Source organism: Puntigrus tetrazona, chromosome 15 (assembly GCF_018831695.1).
Source record: "Puntigrus tetrazona isolate hp1 chromosome 15, ASM1883169v1, whole genome shotgun sequence".
NCBI classification, from domain to species: Eukaryota; Metazoa; Chordata; class Actinopteri; order Cypriniformes; family Cyprinidae; genus Puntigrus; species Puntigrus tetrazona.
The window spans coordinates 9,479,187-9,499,045 of NC_056713.1; the positions used below are offsets into that span (position 1 = coordinate 9,479,187).

At 36.3% G+C, this 19,859-nt stretch overlaps 2 protein-coding genes across 5 annotated transcripts; one reads left to right on the forward strand and one right to left on the reverse strand.

Annotated features, from left to right (window-relative positions):
* The first annotated feature begins 5,416 nt into the window (after positions 1 to 5,416).
* si:ch211-149e23.4 lies at positions 5,417 to 14,866 on the forward strand. Of its 3 annotated transcripts, none has more exons than XM_043259347.1 (14): positions 5,418 to 5,611; positions 7,290 to 7,619; positions 7,719 to 8,027; positions 8,919 to 9,206; positions 9,295 to 9,442; positions 9,595 to 9,764; positions 9,870 to 10,157; positions 11,046 to 11,357; positions 11,597 to 11,884; positions 11,972 to 12,128; positions 12,977 to 13,137; positions 13,231 to 13,306; positions 13,638 to 13,677; positions 13,764 to 14,866. In XM_043259347.1, exons 1-14 carry the CDS (start codon positions 5,545 to 5,547, stop codon positions 13,908 to 13,910), a joined length of 2,781 nt encoding a protein of 926 aa, XP_043115282.1. In that variant the 5' UTR covers positions 5,418 to 5,544; the 3' UTR covers positions 13,911 to 14,866. The 3 variants fall into 3 exon arrangements, with proteins under 3 accessions (XP_043115284.1, XP_043115282.1, XP_043115283.1); XM_043259348.1 differs by having other exon boundaries at positions 13,638 to 13,668; XM_043259349.1 differs by lacking the exon at positions 9,870 to 10,157 and having other exon boundaries at positions 5,417 to 5,611.
* rrp8 (ribosomal RNA processing 8) lies at positions 14,862 to 18,448 on the reverse strand. 2 transcript variants are annotated; one of them, XM_043259351.1, is made up of 8 exons: positions 18,373 to 18,448; positions 18,089 to 18,183; positions 17,743 to 18,010; positions 16,861 to 17,665; positions 16,579 to 16,708; positions 16,390 to 16,496; positions 16,220 to 16,316; positions 14,862 to 15,192 (listed from the first exon to the last, which is right to left on the reverse strand). In XM_043259351.1, exons 2-8 carry the CDS (start codon positions 18,170 to 18,172, stop codon positions 15,079 to 15,081), a joined length of 1,605 nt encoding a protein of 534 aa, XP_043115286.1. In that variant the 5' UTR covers positions 18,173 to 18,183; positions 18,373 to 18,448; the 3' UTR covers positions 14,862 to 15,078. The 2 variants fall into 2 exon arrangements, with proteins under 2 accessions (XP_043115286.1, XP_043115285.1); XM_043259350.1 differs by having other exon boundaries at positions 18,089 to 18,202; positions 18,373 to 18,438.
* Positions 18,449 to 19,859: the final 1,411 nt, after the last annotated feature.

Below are 19,859 nucleotides of genomic sequence, written 5' to 3' on the forward strand. Positions count from 1 at the left end.
AGGAGTTTATGGAGTCACAGTTTCTCGCTTTTCGGTAGAAGCCGCTGATTTTTAAGGGAAAAAGGTGGATTTTCCACTCTAGACGGTTTTGGGTGATTTTTTTTGTTCGCGGTTATAAAATGTCTGCCTTTCGGTATTCAGGGAAATTATCGTGAGAAAAAAAAAAAACCTCCTCTCTTTGCGGTTTTATCTTTTAGGTAAACCACGTGATTAAACGAACTAGCAATTTATTTGTTAAGTCAGAACGCCCTTGAGGAGAGGAATACATTTACTGGGCATATCAGCCCAACTGATGCATAACATTTGCTTTTAATAATTAAATTTGTGGGGAGTGTGCCGTATGGAGATGTTTCGACTGAATTATAGCCGGCTTTTGCCTCAATTGCAGACCTGGGAAGGTCGTTCAGAAGGTTTGCAGAACAAAATAAATAAATATAAATGAACAGATTTACTACCCGCCGATGAGAACTTGGGCTTCTGCTGTGGCACATAAAAAGCTACAATATTTTTTTTTTTTTTTTAGCAGCTTAATATCGGTTATCTTTGAACTTTATTACAATTATTTTCTATTATGTATTTATTGTATAAGAAAAATATTTGATTTAACATTTGTTGACAAATGCATTATTAACAGCTAAATATTGTTTATCTTTGTACTTTAAATCCATTACAATATTTCCTATGCATTTATTGTACATATATAATAAAATATTACATTTATTTAACAGTTATTTATTTATTGTTTGTTTTTATACATTTCTTAATAGTCATCAGTAGCAACTAAATATATTGTTGTCATTATGTGTGAAACGTACACACACACACACAAGCTATTTATTAATTAATTAACTTATAATATTTCATTATTTAATTTAACATTTCATGTGTTTTGTCGCTTCTGTTGTATAAAGAGTGGATTTTTATTGATTGATACGTAACACTTTTTTTCAGCCTAATTTTCTGGGCAGAAGTGCATGGCTGTGCGTATCTTGAGCCGAAATGACCTCACGTTTAGCGTTAATAGCACGACTAATTACTAGCAATTAACACGGGCCTATTAACGAAAGTGATTTACTACAGCTGTTGTTTATAAACATCAAGGGCAAGACCTCCTGACTGATTCTCCTTCTACAGTCAGCACAAGCAAACTGAATCTTTTGTCTTTGTTGTATCACATTAAAGGCCGAGCAGTGATTATCCGGTCGGAGCGGTTTGGCTGGGAGCTACAAAATCAGACTTCTATCTCGAGTCCACCTCTTTCTAAACGTTTATTTGCGATAACATCAGTGCAGGGTCATCGTTTAGCTCTTTGACACTATCAAAAACCTAATTGCGCCACTAACTTGACGCTGAAAGCAAAGGCTGACTGTAAGGTCGTTAGAGCCGGATCAATAATGCAAATGGACAGACAGTTGCGAGAGCGAGTGTGACGGACCATTTTAGATGAACACCACTTTGAACCTATTAGATCAGCACAGAGACAGCTCCCCTGGGAAGTGCAGCTTTAAGGGGATTTTAGTTTGATTCGCTTCTATTCGTGCATTTGATTATTAGAATTTGAGGGTTTGAGATAATGTAACGAAAGAATAAATGTGTTTCTTTATTCTAGCTGCGCTGCTCATTACATCTAATGTGCGGTTAATACTGTTACAACGGCCCAATGGATTCACGTAAATGCAGCTTCCTCCAAAATTGAATTCAATGCACTTTTGGAAGGGGCCCTAATAGACATCTGTGTTAATTTGGGTCATTACTTTTAGATTATATGAAATATATGTATACAGTATTTTATATTAGACATGTACAGATACATATGTACATTTTGTGCTGTGCTGTGAAACAATTAACCATGAATAATCCAAAATGTATATATATATATATGTGTGTGATAAATCATGACAGTACTATACTGTATATATATATGTATGTGCCGGTGTAAAGAATATTAATAACATTTTAAAGTTTTAAAGAAATTCTAACAAATATTTAGCTGTTGATGACGAAATATATATATATATATATATATATATATATATATATATATATATATATATATATATATATATATATATATATATATATATATATAATAATTTATTATTATTACATATTATTTATATGCTGTTTCAGTTTAATTTCTATTTTGTTATTTACTTGTATTTTCAGTCTCGTCATCAACAGCTAAATATTTGTTATAAATAAATGTTATTAATATTCTTGTACACTAAATATATAAGCTCTCTAATGACCATAACCTGTGCACATTTGAATACAAATACACTATATGTATGTGGGTTTTTTTTTTCTTTTATTTATTGTTATTATTTGAGAATTTATTTACTTGTTGACTTGTTTCATGTAATATTTTCTAAAAATGTTCTCACACGCTAAATATGTATTATTATTATTATCGTTTTTGAAAAGTTTTTAACATTTCTTTACTATTCATGAATTCATTCAGTGCAGGTTTTGTCTGTCTGATGAACGTCTGTGTCATTGTGTTTTTACCCTTAGATGGCAGTCACGGGTTTTGCTTGACACCCTGGCGATTGTTTTAAGGACGTTTCCTTACAATTTCTTTTCCTTCTAAAATTTCCCTCAGAAAGTGACGCTAGTTTGATTGAGCGCTCATCATAAAAGACGGGAATGATTAGACCTATTGCTGAAAACAATAAAAAAACATAAAGTTTTAATGGCCTCATAAAAATACGTGATATCTGGTTGGCCGGCCAGGAGGAATGCTGACTATGCTTAAATTATATTCCCCAGGGCACGAAATATAGCACACTTAAGTGAGCATTTATGTATGATTCGGCTTCAAGAAACGTATCGATTAATCGCTCCAGTGTCGTGCCTCTACAAGCAGCGCTTTATGCTCTCATTCACGGGTTACGTGTGGATTTTCTGTTGTGTCAGCTTGAAGAAACAACGCATGAAAGGAGATGTAATCGTAATTACTTGCCGCTTAATTAATAGCATTCTGTTCCCAATCCTCACAAGCTCGTTTGCTCAGCATGCAGCGCTTTGATCACAACCGGACTTTCGTCTTTTTGCAGTTTATTATATGAAGGAGTTAGCTTTTTAAAATCAAACCTAGCATGAAAGTGCCACCCATTATACGTCTGTTATGTAAGATTGATCGATTTTATTCATCCGAAATGGAGCAGGCTTGGTAAAATGTCCCTCGAGCTCCGCTATGAGAAGGATGTTTTTGCTGATATCATCCCTTGGCTGGAGGAAATGTGGACTCCCCGATGTTAGGACATCGGTGCTTGTTGGCATGGAAAAGCTTCCTAGTTTGCTAGTTTTTCGCAGTGACAGAGAGTGGTTGATGGGTTGCCAGGAGCGGTGGGTTGAAAGTTTGGCTTCCTCTCAGAAACGTGGTGTGGACATCAAATCATCTGCCATCTGGTATCAGCGGCATCGGTATTCGATTTTTCTATATAAGCGCCATGCTTCCTTTTAAGTTCTAAGTACAAGTTTATCGTTACTACTACCATTATCAGACTAATAGACAACATGAAAGAAAGCTGTTCTGGCCACATTGCGGCTTAAAATGCATGGCCTTTCCACGACAATGGACGGCAATTCCCAAAAACTATGGTAAAGGTGTAAACTTACAGTTAACCAAAATATTTTTATTCTGTGGCAGAACTAAAAAAGACATGTAGCCTCAGAATTCCGAGGATAAAAGTTACAATTGTGGGACAAACACTTGCTATTGCATGTTTAAAACCTGAAACTCTAACATAATTCTTAGAATTCTAATAAAAAATCTGGATTGTGGCATAAAATGTAAGTTTTTGTGATGTAAATCACAATTGTTGGAATGAAAGGCTAGAATTGAAAAGAAAAAATATTTTTTTTATTTCATGGCAGAGAAAAGCTTTCATAATTCATTATTTTTACTTTCAAAGCCAATTGTTTTACAGTAAAATTACACGCGTTGTTTTGGTAAATACAGTGCTTCGCTGTATATGATAACGTACCAATACAGTTTTTTACTGTAACTTTTTTACACTGTTTTATGTGCTGCATTTTTTTATTATTATTATTTCCATATATTTGTAAGGTTTTCGTTGTCTCCTAATCAAAGTGAATCCCAGCGTAGGTCGTGTCAGCCGACCCTGTATCGATAAACAATTTATCCCCAAAAGTAATTACTGTAAATGTAATTGCAATTGATTTTTAGAAGTGATAGCTCCAGAAATTCAATTGCATTACAGTCCTTCCAAACTATAAGGTGTGACAATGATACAGTATCATTATAGACCAATCTAACAACATTTCAAACGCTATTTCTCTAGCAATCACACGCTGATATGGAAACGGAGCGAACATGCGATGAATACAGAGGGTTCGGCACAAGCTCCACTGCCTTTAAAGGAGATTTTAACAGTGACTAACAGGAACCCTGTGCTGAGGTTGGTGTCTGGCTCATAGTCTTCCTGTTTACCTTGATAACTGTCATTCTGTGGTGTAAATGTGTGAGAATACGAATCTGTGACTACGGCTGAGCATTACAGTTTTTCTGTGCCCATCTGAGAGTGTTTTTGTGCACAGTAATACTCGTAGCAAGTTACAGTTAGTCCTACATCTTCAACAGAACAGCCGGCAAACGATCCGGCCACCTACTATTTGAAGTAGGAAACTGAGAAACCTCAAGTGAAGTGTCTGCCGTGGACTGAAACTGCCTTTTCATTGTTTAGTGAATGAGTAAAAAATCTTGTTGAAACCTCAGTACCCCGTAACCCGATGAGTCAACAGTTTTAGCGCAGTTTCCTATGTGACCTCCATTCTCTACAAAAACACTTGTCAAACGTTACTGAAAGAGGATGCATGACTAAGAATAATAACTGAAAAATCGACAGTTGCAAGAGAATGGGTTATACTTGAAGTGACAGGAGCTACACAACTGTTTTGACTTCTTTCTACAGACTTCTGAAAGCTTTTTCAGCTATATCTAATCTGTTAATCTAGTAATTAATCACGTAATTTTCCTTATTCATATATAAAACCGAATTATTTTCGCTGTTAAGACCGATTTAGTTTCTCTATTCCTATTTTTTTTCTCAACGGTTGGCGTTAAAATGTTATCAACATGTAAATGGAAACTTTTGTGGTACATCTTTCCAAATTTGTGCTTTCATCTTTTTTTTTGTTAAATGCAGACAACTAGTCATCTTATTATAATGTCATTATCATGAGATCATTACAGGTTGTCATACCAAAACACGCTGGGAAGAGATGCTATATCATATCTATGACCATAATAAATGGGTGTGAAATTTATTTTTGAAGTAATGACCTAAAAATGTGTAGTGTAGACAAGCCGTTTGTGGGTTATTCAAAGCTTGACTATTTTGGGGTTTGGGGTGAGCAGCACACACACACACACACACACACACACACACATTCACACACTTCTTTGGCAGCTGACTATGACCTCTTCTGCCCCACAGTCTAACAGATTCAACCACACACACACCCTGGCACACACATTCAAGTGTTTTTGCTCCAGTTGCCTTCTTTAATGACTTCAACATGGGCCTGCCAATATTTTTTATTTTAGCAATGGCTCTGAATTTTGCTCACAGCTGGGACATGCAAGGTAGGTTCACATTGTTTCAGGTTCTGTTCTTTTTGCTCAATTTGATCAGATGATGCTGTTGGGTTTTCTGACCCTTTTGAAGATCCTGCATAGTTTGTTTGTTTTTTTTGACAGATTATGGATGTGAATGAATGCATTTGACAATTTTAAAAAAACATTGTGAACACACAATCTGTGCATTTCAGTCTGTGACTTTAGGCAGGGGAAGGGAGGGGATGAAAATTTCTGGTATGCTTTGCAGTTATGCATTATAAATATTGTTATTTTTTGCATTTAGACTTTTGTTTGAATTATTGCTATTGATATTTTGGGCTTTTTTTTGAGCATTTTAAGTATGTGATGAAGATGGTGATAAAAATCTGTTGCTCATTGAGAGAAGCTGCATGCAATGAATGAAGATTCTTTCGCAAATTCTGCTTTAGGCATTTCCACTGTCCTTCGCCAGACGTCCTTATTTGAGAAAAACATTTAACCACTTAACCTTTCATTCTGAAACTAATAAATGCTTAGGCATGGAAACAATCAATTAGATCCCTAGAAATGATTAAATTCTTTATATAAAAATGGGTTTAAATTGTTCAGTAGACATATAGTAGCAAAATATTGCAAGATGCTTTTTTAGATAACAAAAATGCTTTTTGCAATTGTATGTTCTGCTGGCTTTATAAATGATAATTATTATTTTTTTGTTATTTTAAGATTTATAACATCAAATCAGGGTAGTAATGACGCATTTAACAGCTGTGATTCTGAACACAGAATTGTGTTTGCATGTAATCAGTTAAATGACGTACAGTGGTATGCATGTGGTTTACAGAAGCACGCAACATGTGTGTAAAAAAACTGTGTTGGAAAGTGTTGTCACGTGACTGAAAAACCAAAAACATCTGCTTCCTTTTGTGCAAAGCAGCTCAATTTCCATCCCAGACTCTATGCACTCTGCATGTGATGCAGTATGTTATATGGAATGCATTTTAAAGATAACTTTAGCTTTTGTAAACAGTGAAAAATTTTGAATGGTCCTTGCAATTCACCCAGAATTCAAACGCTTTCATCATATACCGTACTTACCCTGAAATCCTTTCTTCTTTGTAACACAAATAAAGATATTTTGAATAATGTGCTATCACAATGAATGGCCACCTCATGCAAAAAGGATGTCGAAGCACCATAAAAGTAGTTGCATGATGCTGGTGATTTTAGTGATGCTTTTAGTTATTTAGGAGTTTGACAGGCCCAGTCCCCATTAACTTTAATTATATGCAAAAGAGCAGCCTGGACATTCTTCAAAATGTCTTTTTTTTTCCTTTGCACAAGAAAATAAAGTCTTTCAAGTTTAGAGGGTGAGCAAACAATGACAGAAATTCTATTTAAACTCTCCTTTCAAGAAAGTGATTTTGTAATTTACTTTGAGTTACGTAATGTGCCCTTCAGGATTAACTTCCCAAAATGTTAGGGGGTGTTAAATGGACGTGTCAAGAAATCCTTTTGTTGGCCACCCTATCACAAATGATTCTTTATTATTGTGCCAAGTAATGACACCGACTGTGCTTTATATATTTGGGGTTAGAAAGGGACATAATGGACATAAAAGAACAGGAAAAAAATAGTTGTTGCTGTAATGATTACTGTAATGGACTATGTAATATTCATTCATCCCTCTGTATTTTTTTTATAGACTCAGAGACCAAAGACTTGGTTCTTGACCAAACAGTGACAGGGATTTTGGGAGAGGAGGTCTACTTGCGTTGTCTGTACACCGGACAAAGTAGCATAACGATCTCCTCCTGGAACCGTATCGATTCTACAAACAAGGCAAAGAAAATGGCAGGCTACGCATTTGGAGGCAAACCATACAAAAGAGACAAAAACTTTGACATCCCAACATCAGTTTCAAACCTTACTGTAAAGTTGAATGTGACCAGTTTTGATCAAGAGGGAGAATACACGTGTGTCTTTGACTCTGATGATTATGAAACAAAGGACACTTTATTTCTCAGCGTTATTGGTGAGTATGCAAAAATGTATGTTTTCTCCCAGAAAAACAGAAACTTGTATAGTTTTGAAATGATGACAAATTCATCAATGCCTCTGTTTTGTCTCTAAGCTCGGCCTGATGTTGACATAACTGTGAAAAAGGAAGTTGTGAATAGGACCCTCTACCATGCTGTCACTTGCTCTGCCTCCGGTGCCAAGCCTGAGGCTGTGATTAGATGGGAGATCTCTGGTGCCCTTCCAAGAGACGACATCTTCTCTGTGAACATGATTAATCCGGTTCATCCCAATGGCACAACCAGTTCAATCAGTGTACTTCGCTTCCCCTTAATTATGAATAATGAGAGCACTGTTACCTGCGTGGTCGAGCATCCAGCTTTTACTGAACCCAAAAGAGCCAGCATAGAGGTGGACACGTTTGGTAAGTTCTGTTCTGTAGCGTTATTAGGAAAAGTCAGGCAGTGCAAGACAACATACGCTACTTTTCTGTGCTTTTGCATTGGCTAAGAATGTGCAGAGTGAAACCTAAAAGAAAGAACTGAGAAATCAAGTTAGTATTATTCAACTGCCTTCTCTTTGTGCCAAGGTTGCAATTGTTTCCTGTGGTACACCGTCACATTTGCTGCAGCTGTCTGACCACAAATGCAGCATACTGTGAAAATACAGAATAGATGTGTTCATTTTAAAATACAGTAACAGCAACATTGTAGAGACTAAACATGAGTATTTCTTTATTTTTTACCAGTTGTTACAGAGCAAAATATACAGTCATGGCCAAAAATATCAGCACCCTTGGTAAATATGATCACAGAAGGCTGTGAAAAGTCTGTTCGCCGTCATTTGTTCAGCTATAGCGGTCGTGATTGATAGAAAATGTACAGTAAAAGAGCAAGACAGACATTTGGCTTGTAATTTTAGTTTATAAGACAATCAGTAAAGGCTTCATTGACATATAAAGTGTTTGCTTATGGCAGTAGCGTTGGCGCTGAAACAAACAGCTTAGGTTAGTGAATGGGTTTTTGCATTCAGAATGCTGCAATTGGCACAACTAGTGAATTGGCCTTTTATCTTTTCTTGAATCATGCCATCTAAACCAAGCGTCTTTCATTCACTGAGAAATACCTTGCTTGCAGCTATAGTTAGCATTTCCAACAGCTTGGTAAACAGACAGAACAGCTGTTTAAACTCCTCTAAACTCATATGCTTGTTTAACCTTAAGATAAACTCACAGATACTCTTCTCAGTTTTCTACAAAGAACTCTTTGTGATGAACTTCCCCTGCTCTTATTGGCACGTTTCTTCTTTTTAACAGTTTCTCCTGTTATAAGCGTGGAGACTGTCCTAGTCCAAGAAGAAGGAGAAGACTTTCAAGATGTCATCTGTACAGCAACAGGAGGGAGGCCAAACCCAAATATCACATGGTTACTGCCTGAATTCAAAAACATGCCACCTTTACAGAGAAATGTCTCCGAACCAGATTCAGTTATCAGTTCATATAGATTCCCATTAGACACTTATGAAGGAGAAAATATCTCTTGTGTCTTCGGCTATGCGTTTCTCTCATTCACAAACACAAGGACAGTCACTTTGCCAGTTTACTGTAAGTACCAACGCTATTTAAACTGAATAGATGCACATATGTGCAATATTTGGAGCACTTTCTAATTTGTAAATCTTTTTCCATTTAGATCTTTCCTCCCTTCAGCTGAAGAACCTTGATTATGCCATTAACAGTGAGAACCAGACTTCACTGACGCTTGTGGAGGGGGGCACAGACATTACAATAAGGATGGATGTTTTGGGCAATGTACCAAGTTATAAAGTGAAATGTTACAGGTAAGACGTTGTAATATCATCCCTGAAGACCTTAAATGTGAGCTTAAAATTTTAATATTACAACAATGATACTGTCAATTTCATCCATAATAAAAAAGTTGACCACAGAGCTGTAAAAAGCTTGCTTTTCACTTTTGTATCACTTGATCAAGGGAAGGAAAGCCACTACCTGAGGAAATGAATGTGGTTGGCAACAATCTCTTCATCAGAGGACCTGTTGAGTTGCATTTTGCTGGACAATATCTCTGCCAGGCCTCTTACAGAAGACATCAAGTTTCCCTGCAGTTTACAATTGAAGTAAATCCAGAAGTCTTACTGCCAGGTACTATATTTCCTTTCATAATATAATCACATTGTATTGATATTCTACACTCTATAGCTAAAGGTGGTCAGCTAGAGTATAAACTTGATTTGATTTGATTTTCAGTGACATTTCCCCCAAATATCAGTGTGAATTTAGTAGAGAATTCAGACTACGTTCACATTGAGTGTTTGGCCTCCAATGCTGTACCCGCTGCAAATGTTTCCTGGGTTCTTCCAAAAGAAATTAATAGTACAATACGGTCTGAAGGCACAAACCATAATGGATCGTATTCTGTCAAAAGTGTGTTGACTGTGCCTAGCTGCATGACCCCCAAAAGTGTAATTGAGTGTGTAGTCGAACATCCTGACTTAACGGAAGAAGAGAGGCGGAAGATTGCTTTTCCTGTGTGTGGTAAGACATGGATGGATGGTACAATGATGATTATAAATCAATGAATGGATGGATGAATGGGTGGATGGATGGAGAGATGGATGAATGCATGCATGCGTGAATAAATAGCACAATGATAATAACAGAACAATGTATGGATGGATGTATAAGTTGACAGATGGATGGATGAATGGATGGATGCATGGTACAGTGATGATGATGATAGAACTATGGATGGATGGATGGAGAGATAGATCAGATGGATGGATGGAGAGATAGATCAGTCAATATAAACAATAGATGGATGAATGGATGAGTAGATGAATAACAAATAGATGTTTTAGCATATACGAATAGAATAATGGATGAATGTATAGAACAATGAACGATTGGTTGAATGGATGAATAGATGCATGAATAAACAATAGATGAATGGATGGATGGATAGATGGATAAGTGAATGAATAGCTAGATGGGTGCATGGATGGATGATAGAACAATCTAGGAAAGGTGGATGATAGAAGGATAAAGAAAAGATGGATGAATAGATGGTAGATGGATGGATGGATGGATGATGGAAAGGTGGGTGGATGGATGGATGGATAGAACAATGTACGAATGGTTGATGAATAGAAGGATAAAGTATAGATGATGGGTGGGTAAATGGAACAATAGATAATGTAATAATGGATGGTTGGTTGGATGGATAGAGCAATGGATGGATTGATGATGATAAAATGATGGATAATAGTATGAATGCATTGAATAATAGATGGATGGAGGTATGGATGGAAAGAACACTGAATGGATAGATGTATAGATAAATGCTGTTGACATAGGCACCTCGCTACTTTTACAACAAACCTATCAATCAAACATTCTGATCTTCTATATGTTTTTTGTTTGCAGCACCACCGAATATTACCCTGCAGTCTGGTGTTGAATGGGACAGTGACGTTGCTCACACAAGGCTGGTGTGTTCAGTGCAGAGCCAAACCCCAGCAGCGACCATCACTTGGGCTGTGGAGTGCAATGGCATTGATATTAGCTCCAGTGAATTTGTAATGACTCAATCTGAGCTTCAGCAGAGTCATACTGTTGTCGTTCAGAGCAAAGCTCGTATTCCTATTTACTCACATTCCGGATGCACCGTGACCTGTGTGGTTGAGCATCGAGGGTTAGAGAAACCAGAGAACAAGAGCGTTGTCCTCCCATCCTTGGGTAAGTTTTACTATTACATTGACCTCAAAAGTAGTTAAACGCTTTAGCCAGACTTAAACATGAATGAATGTGATTGCATTAGGAAGCCAAATGTCAATCCATTCATACATTTTAAACATAATTATCAGTGTGAAACTGCTATGCTTCTTACCACTTGTGTTAATCTGGGATCAATATAAGTCAAGTGTTAACCCTAAAATGTCCACAATATCAAATAATGAAAATGTCTTTGTTTTTAGGGCCGTCTGTAAGCCGTGTATTTCTGGCTGCAGAGAGTGACACTCTTACTTGGCATGCTGTGTGTGAGTACAGCGGCGTTGGGGTGAAACCCAACATCTCCTGGGTCTTTCCGGATAAAGACACTGTAATACCAGTGACTACTGAATCCAGATATGATGGAATTAAGGTAGAAGTCAATTCAACTTTTGAATTTCAACTCAGTCAGTATGAAGGGAAAGATCTGAGCTGTCTGATCCAGCACAAGCTCGGGAGGGATGAAAGACGGACAATACACGTTCCAAAATACTGTAAGATTTTGTCAGCCCCAAAATTTTGATTAGCATGATTTCTAGCTATTCATTCAGTAAATGTAATCCGCTTTTTCTCTCACTTAGCTATCTCATCTATTGAGGTTTTAAACAAAACCACACTTGATCGAAGAAGTCATGGCCAGAATGAGCATCGTTTAGCTCTGCAAGAAAACCTCTCGAATCAGAAGATACTTCTCAGAGTAAGAGGCAATGCTCCATCGTACAAGATGACATGTTACAGGTATATTGAATTATGCATGCTTCAAAAGTGTGGTTATTGGTAACTAATATTAACTTGTGTTAACTAAAATTAAGCTAAAATTAAGCACTTGTGTTAACTGAAATAAAGCTAATTAACAATTAATCTCCGCACACCCTGACGTCAATCGATACGTGCATAAGAGACAAAGACCAAAAAGATCAAAACCGAAATACAAAAACAAATCCCGCACACCATTTACAAAAATTGCTAACTGCAGCTAAGGAAATGAAGTGAAAGAAGTTTTTGAAATACTAAAATGACTAAAACTAGTAAATAGTAATGCTACAAATAAAAAGACAGCAAACTAGAAATATTTAAATATACAAAAAACCCCAAAAGTAAGATTTAAAAAAAAGATATATAAAAATAAAACATTAAACAAAAAAACTAAAATTAAGATATTTTTGTGTTCAGAGCTTAAAAGCATGTGCCAACACTGATAAGTAAAATATTAACATGCTCCACGAGTGAGTAAATTATAAAAACTTTTTTTTTTTAACTATCCCTTTAATTTTTTGTTTCATCCATTTTAATTCAGTTTTGTTTGTGCTAATTCCATACATATTGACCAAACCTCTAAATCCTCCATCTCCCAGTTTCTACACTGTAAAAAAAAACTTAAAATCTGAAGGCGATGGCTTCAGCAGATTTTTAAGTTTTCTCAACTTATTTTTGTAAGTTTTGTAAGTATTTTCTAAGTTGAGAAAACTCAAAAAGCTGGTTGCCTTAAAATGTTAAGTTTGCCCAACTTTTTTTCTTTTGCAGTGTAACGAAAAAGAGACTACTTAAAGTTGTTATTTAAGAAATGCCTCTTTTTTTCCCCCCAGGGAGGACGGCTCAGCGGCAGACACAGAGGGCATGGCGTTGGTTTTCACGGAGCCGGTGTCTGAACTGGATGCAGGACTGTACATATGCCACATCTCGTACCACCACCACACGTCAAACGTTTTCATTCGGGTGGATGTAACTAGTGAAGAGACTGAACACAGTGAGTTTTCCACATAAGGGGCCTGGATTATCGATACTGATATCATATAGAAGTGTGGTGAATTGGTTTGTAATGCATGTTTGTTTTCCACAGTGATATTCATCATTATCTCCTTCTCATCAGCTGCTGCAATCAGCCTCATCTTGATTATCGTTTTGCTTGTCCTCTGGTGAGTAGACTCGCTTTCTAACAAACTTAGGTACATTTCTGCAGTTGTCTTTTTGGATATTACCAATACAGGTGAGAACGGTGGAGGCAAACAGGAAGCAAGGTAGCTCACCTAGACCAATGGCATGCATGGTGTGCATAAACAGGATACACGGTGGCTTGCATAAAACATGACCACATGCCACATTTGTGCTTTCACGCGACATAAACAGATTCATGTGCATGTCTCAGCAGCCAATTTTAATTGCAAACGTACCTGTGGCTTTGATTTCGAAAAAAAAAAAAAAAAAAAAACCTTGAGATGTAAATATCCTATTGTTATTTCTTTCTAGCAAAAGTGGGAGAAGTCACTCATCAAAAAAGGTACAAAAGGTAGACAAGCTGTTATATACTTATTTCAATTTTGTCCAATAAATATCAAAGGCTCATTTCGGTTTTATTTTTATTTTTTTCAAAAGAAAAACCGGACAGAGCGCGAGTCTCTAGCGGCCCTGATGCAGGACCCTCGCTGCCCAGAGAAGATGGTGATTCCAGGCACGGCTGGGCCGCATTATGCCGAGCTCGTGCACTATTCCATTGTTTTCGATGCTAAAAGCACCGTGTGACACACCTGTTGGGTTTTACGACTGTAATATATCAGTTTTTTTGCACATACTTGTGGAGTTCGTGGCAGCTTGAGTGCATGCTTTTAAAATGGCGACATGCTTAAGACGTTTGCTCATTTTTAATCAGACTGTTACGCCGGTTATGTAACTGGCAACGTAAAAAGAAAATGGAAATGCAAGTTTTCTCAACTCAAGCCGTCTAAGATTTAGATGAGTTCGTTTCTTCATCGGAACAGATTTGAGAGAAATTTTGCATTAGTTGCTCAACAATGGATCCAAACAGACACCACAATAATTCACAAGTAATCCATGACTCCAAATAATATTTTGTGAATTTGTTGGGTCTGTCGGGTTTCTCCAAATCCATTCCAATGAAGAAACAATCTTGACTGGTCAAACTTTTACGTTTTGAATGAATTATTCAGTTAATGTGAATATTTTACTAGTGGCCTCAGGGGTTTTGTACACATTATATACATATTGCATTTAATGTTTGTGATATGCAGTTTGTCTTCCTCAAATACAAATAGTAAGGAAAAGATTGAAGTAGCTTAGCATTACGTTTAGCATTATGATTTACTTCAATAAGTAGCATTGTTTTGGAAATAATATAGGCATATTTTTATTGTTTTAATACTTTTTAAGACTGTTGTTTTATTCAGACTTACTCTGAGATATACTTCAAAGGTCTGGTTGGTGTCTTCTATCTTGTTTCTTCGGTTCTCTCAAACTGACTGAATGTGCAGCGCTTTAGCGCTCTCTGGTGACCCTGCAGTATATCCACATCTGGGCCTGTACAATCCAGTCTGATATTTTGGTTGTATTTTGTCTTGCTCCCCTCATTTGAATGATGACCGTTCTTCCTTTGTGTTGCTCTGAGATGTTTAGGCATCTCCAGAGTAAATAACGTCACTGTGACACTTGTAAAAATATAATAAAATACCTGACAAGTTTAACACTTTGAGTCTTTGTGTTTATCAGGTAAAAACTAGTATTTAAACATAAGACAGTAAATGACAAATACAGTTTTCACAAATAATAAAATGTACTTTCCTGACACACTCATTTACAAAACATACAAACCAACGTTAAGAAGAGATTTGACTTGCTCATAAAACGTCATGCACAGTCCATACATAAAGTAGCAAAATATTCACTTTATGTACATTTATCGTTTCTTGTACAGACAAGGTTTAAGCTGAAGACCGACTTTCTTCACGTTCCCAGGTGCTTTTCCAGTCTTTATGAATTCAAAGGTGAAAAAGTGGCTGTTTTCTGTGTCCTAGAAAAAAAAGAAGAAGATGAAAATAGCTTGAAAACAGCACTTTCCTTTAAATAGTAAATTTTACATTTTGCTTACTTAATTATGATCTCTTTTACCTAAGAATGGAGAACACTTTATGTTAGTGCTGTTAATATATTCTATTATTGATCTCCATACTTGCAGATCAGCACAATTCTAGTCTGTAAAACTGCACACTTGACCTGACTTTCCATATCTAGTACAGCATTAGACCCGCAGCTAACAATCATTAATGATAATTAAGGAGGAGATTATTCTAATGATTTAATATATTTTTGACAGCAGTTCTCTATTACTCGTATGCTTGTCCAATTTTGTTTTGCATCTAAAGAATAAATCGTGATGAGTAATTACCATTTGCCTCATTTTTTTTGCTCTGCACCACGGTTATTTTAGTATTAATAATGCACTCATAGTATTTATTAATATTTCGAATTAGCTTATATTTTGAGTTTTAAGTAATGACAAGCACTGCATATTAAGTAATGTGTTTAGAAGCTGCTTGTTTCCAAAGGAAGTACAGGACATGAATATCCTGGTGTAAAAAGCAGAAAACATGACCCTGGAATAAGTAATGTGACCAGGCGAATCATATTTTACCCTGTTTTCTCCATGCCAGGGGGTGCCTTCAGCAGCGTAATGGTCTTTCTCATGAGAGTTATTAAACGGACAAAATATGAGGCCATTACGCCAGAAACATGTTTTTTAAAACTCACCAAGGATGTATTCATTTGATGAAAAGTAAAGTAAAATCCATAATAAGACGATATATAATTTCAAATAACTGGTTTCTATTATAATACATTTATTCGTTTTATTTCTGTGATGAAAGCAGAAACCTTCAGAAACCATTCCAACATGCTGATTTGATGAAACATTTATTATCAATGTTGAAAACAGTTGTACTGCAAATTTTTTAAGGAAACTGTGATATATTTTGTGATTCCTTCATTAATAGAAAGTTCAACAAACTATAAATAATAAAGTAAGTTCTTTGGCGCATTACCTTTTGTACTAACTTGAAGCCCAGACTTGACAACGCACTAATGAACGAACGCACATTTTCAAACCTGCTGGCCACTTCAGCAATTTTAAGAACGCCCCTGCAAGAAAACAAATAAACGGTAAGAACGCGTATATTGGCTAAACACTGGCGAATAGTAACAGAACAGTTACCCCATCACCAGGACTCTGTTAGCTTCTGCCAAAAAGTCTCCCAGATTTGTCCCCATCAAAGAAAGACAGAAAACAGCAATATTTACAGTAGAGTCACGAAGCGGCACCTGTGGAGAAAGTAATAAACGGTGCTGCTTTTAGTCTTCCAGCAGCATTACGAATTAAAGCTTTATTACTACAACGACTTACTTTTGCCATGTCGCATGCGGTGGCGAGATCACAAACCGGAGCCAAATCAAAAGAATGCACTTTATTCTTTACACTCCGAGCTATTTTACAGTCTCCACAGCCGAAGTCAGCAACTACTAAAGAAGTTGGTCTGGGGGAAAAAAGAAAACAGAAATTCATTGACTTTCATTATATATTATATACACACACATATACATATATATATGTGTGTGTAAAAGTAATGAGTGCAAAAAAAAAAACAAACACTGCATAAAGGAAGCAGCAAAAGGAAGGCCATCTCACTTTTTACAGATATAGGAAATGATTGAATCCACAGGGTTTGTGGGCCAGTGCTGAACTTGTGCCATGTAGCCCTTGTGGTAAATTGCAATGGCCTCTGGGTCCTGCTGAAACATGCGCTTGGCCTCGCCGCTGGTCGACGTGTAAAGCTGCTCATTGATGTAGCGGAATCGAGCGGCTTCTAACCGCTTCTCCATCTTCGTCCTTAAAGCAGCCGAGGGGTCAGGAGCCACTCGCTCTTCATGACCCTTCAGACTTATTGTTGCATCTTTGAGCTCTTCTGGTTCCTCCGAGGCTTTATCGCCGTCATCGGGAAGCTGCGACTTAAAAATGTGGCGCAACCTTTCTACCCGTGATCTATTCATCACTTTCGTATGTTTCACTTTATCGTCCACTTTATGCGAGACTGCATTATTACTCAGGGATTCATCTACTTCTACTTCTCCAGCTCCTGTGCTGGGCATTTGATCTGTTTTAAAGTTTTCGCAATTTTGAGCACCGTCCGTGAAGGAAACACCATTCTTTTTATGGGATTTCTTCGTTTTTTGGGACGCCTTGTCATGTTTCTTCACCTTCTTAAGCTCTTTGATATCCTGTGTTTGAACTAACGGTTCCTCCTTTGCACTGGAATCCTCTACGCCTGTCGTTTTGGGAAGATATTTGTTCTTGCTCTTTCTTTTGTTTTTCATCTTGTTCTTCCACTGCTTTCTGCTTAGCTTGTTTTCTGCTTGACTTTCATTTTTCTCCAGCTGAGGTCCGTCTCCTTTGCCAATCTCATATTTTCTGGACTCTCGTGACGCTTTAGAATCTGCAAACACAAACGTTATTGACTTTTTCTCATCAGTTTAAGAGCGTACACATAAAATGACTCGAACGTGTTCTCACTCTTTTCTTCAACGGTCTTCTTTTTTGGCTGCTTCTTCTTTTTCACAGGCGGTTCAGATGTGTCCCCTTTATCCTGCTGCGTTCCTTCGTTTTCAGCGTTAGACTTTCTTTTACGCTTTTTCAACCTTTTCTTTTTTTCTGGTTTGACTGTAGCGGAGGCGTCCTTCTCTTCGTCGCTATCCTCTACAGCATCCCCGGCTCCCCAGTCTGGAACTGAACCCAGCGTTTGCAAGGTTCTCAAAAGGCTTCGTTTACCCACAACCTTATTCTGTTGGGATAAAAATGCTAGATGAAAAACTCAATTCATAAGACAGAACTACACTTAAATATGATATAATCATAATACCTTTCTGGAGGCAGGAGACTTGCTAACGGTGTGAGATGATACATCTGGTATTAGAGGCTCGGCCCATTCTTCTTCAGCAAACATGTTTGTAAAAACTGATAATTTTGGATAACGCTGTAAACCGTCACAATGATTTTGAATTTGCAAACTAACTATTACGCGCTAGCATATTTTGTCAGATGATAAAATTGATCATAGTGCTGGTTGAAATAATTGCTGACATCCCCCAGACACTTATGGAAATATCCTACAACGCTTTTTAAATTAACTTACAACATACTTACATCTTTCTCGCTCTTCCACACGTGCGATGAGCCGTCACGTGGTTTTGTGTACATCCGGGTTACCGCGACAACTTCCTTTCCAGCGTATTTGGATTCTTAAAATACGCCAAATCTTCAATTAAATATATGTATTTGTATAAAGCTTGTTTATTAGGCTCAGTTGTTTATAACAACATGAAAGACAAATGGTCTATTAAATGAAAATCGTGACCGTATTAACACTTAGATGCGTAAAGTTATAATAACGATAACTAGTCATAAGACAAGGCAACTTTTCCCCTTGGAAATTTATTAAAATCGTGTTTTTATTCTTGGGCATGAATGATTGTTCGGAGCATTTGTGATAGATGTATTTATTTATTGACCCTGGTGAAAAAGATGTACTTTAAAAACAGTATTTATCACAGAAATAATATACTTATATGTGTGTGTAAATTTAATGTAAAGAATGGTTTCAATATTACTATTATGTATTTGTTGTTTAAATTAATATTAAATGGAATTCGTTATACTTTTTAGCAAGTAAAAGGCATCTTGGTATTTATGTAAAAATGTCCCACTTCTTGTAGTTACAGATTTTTATTAAATAGGTGTAAGAATACTTTTTATATTGTTAGTAATATTTTTGTAAATATTGCTTAATAAACTGAAGCAACTGGGTTTACTTGATCATCCATCCATACATCTTATTGTTCCTTTGAATATCAAATATGATACATCAGGGCAGCCTTTCGAGGAATGTTTGCACATTACTGCACTGCATTGACATGTTAGATCAAATAATACACTTTTTAAAATATAATTAACACGTTTTTATAGCATCCATCATATTTCAAGCAGACTGTCTAGTCGCTTCTCAGAATAAAAGTATAGTTTATTCCTCTAGATGGCGCCAATTGATTTCATTTCAACCAAGTTTGGCTCCACGACCCTGTTGTTTGACCAAAGATTTGCTTTGACCTTCCACTTAAATCAAAAAATGCAATTTATCAGTTTCTGAGTACATTCCTTTTTGTTGTTTAGGTTTATTGTCTTATTTAGAAATCTAAATTTGGCATAGCTTATGAATTATATATATATATATATATATATATATATATATATATATATATATATATATGTGTGTGTGTGTGTGTGTGTGTGTGTGTGTGTGTAGTATATATATATATATATATATATATATATATATATATATATATATATATATACACATATATATATATATATATATATACTATAATAAATTAAGCATATATATGTTTCTTTGAAATATTAATAGCTACAGCAACAACAAAAAGACATATGTACACTACGGAATTAAATGGTTCTTCTGAATTTTATCATTTTAATATTCTTCGCCGTGTATTAGGAGCCTATTGTCTTAAGTTTTCAGTCATTCGAGTGAGTCAGGCCGTAATTAATCATGTATCTGTTACTTCTCTGAGCGCTGGGTCTCTTCTAGCGCCCTCTGTTGGAGTCTGTCTTTG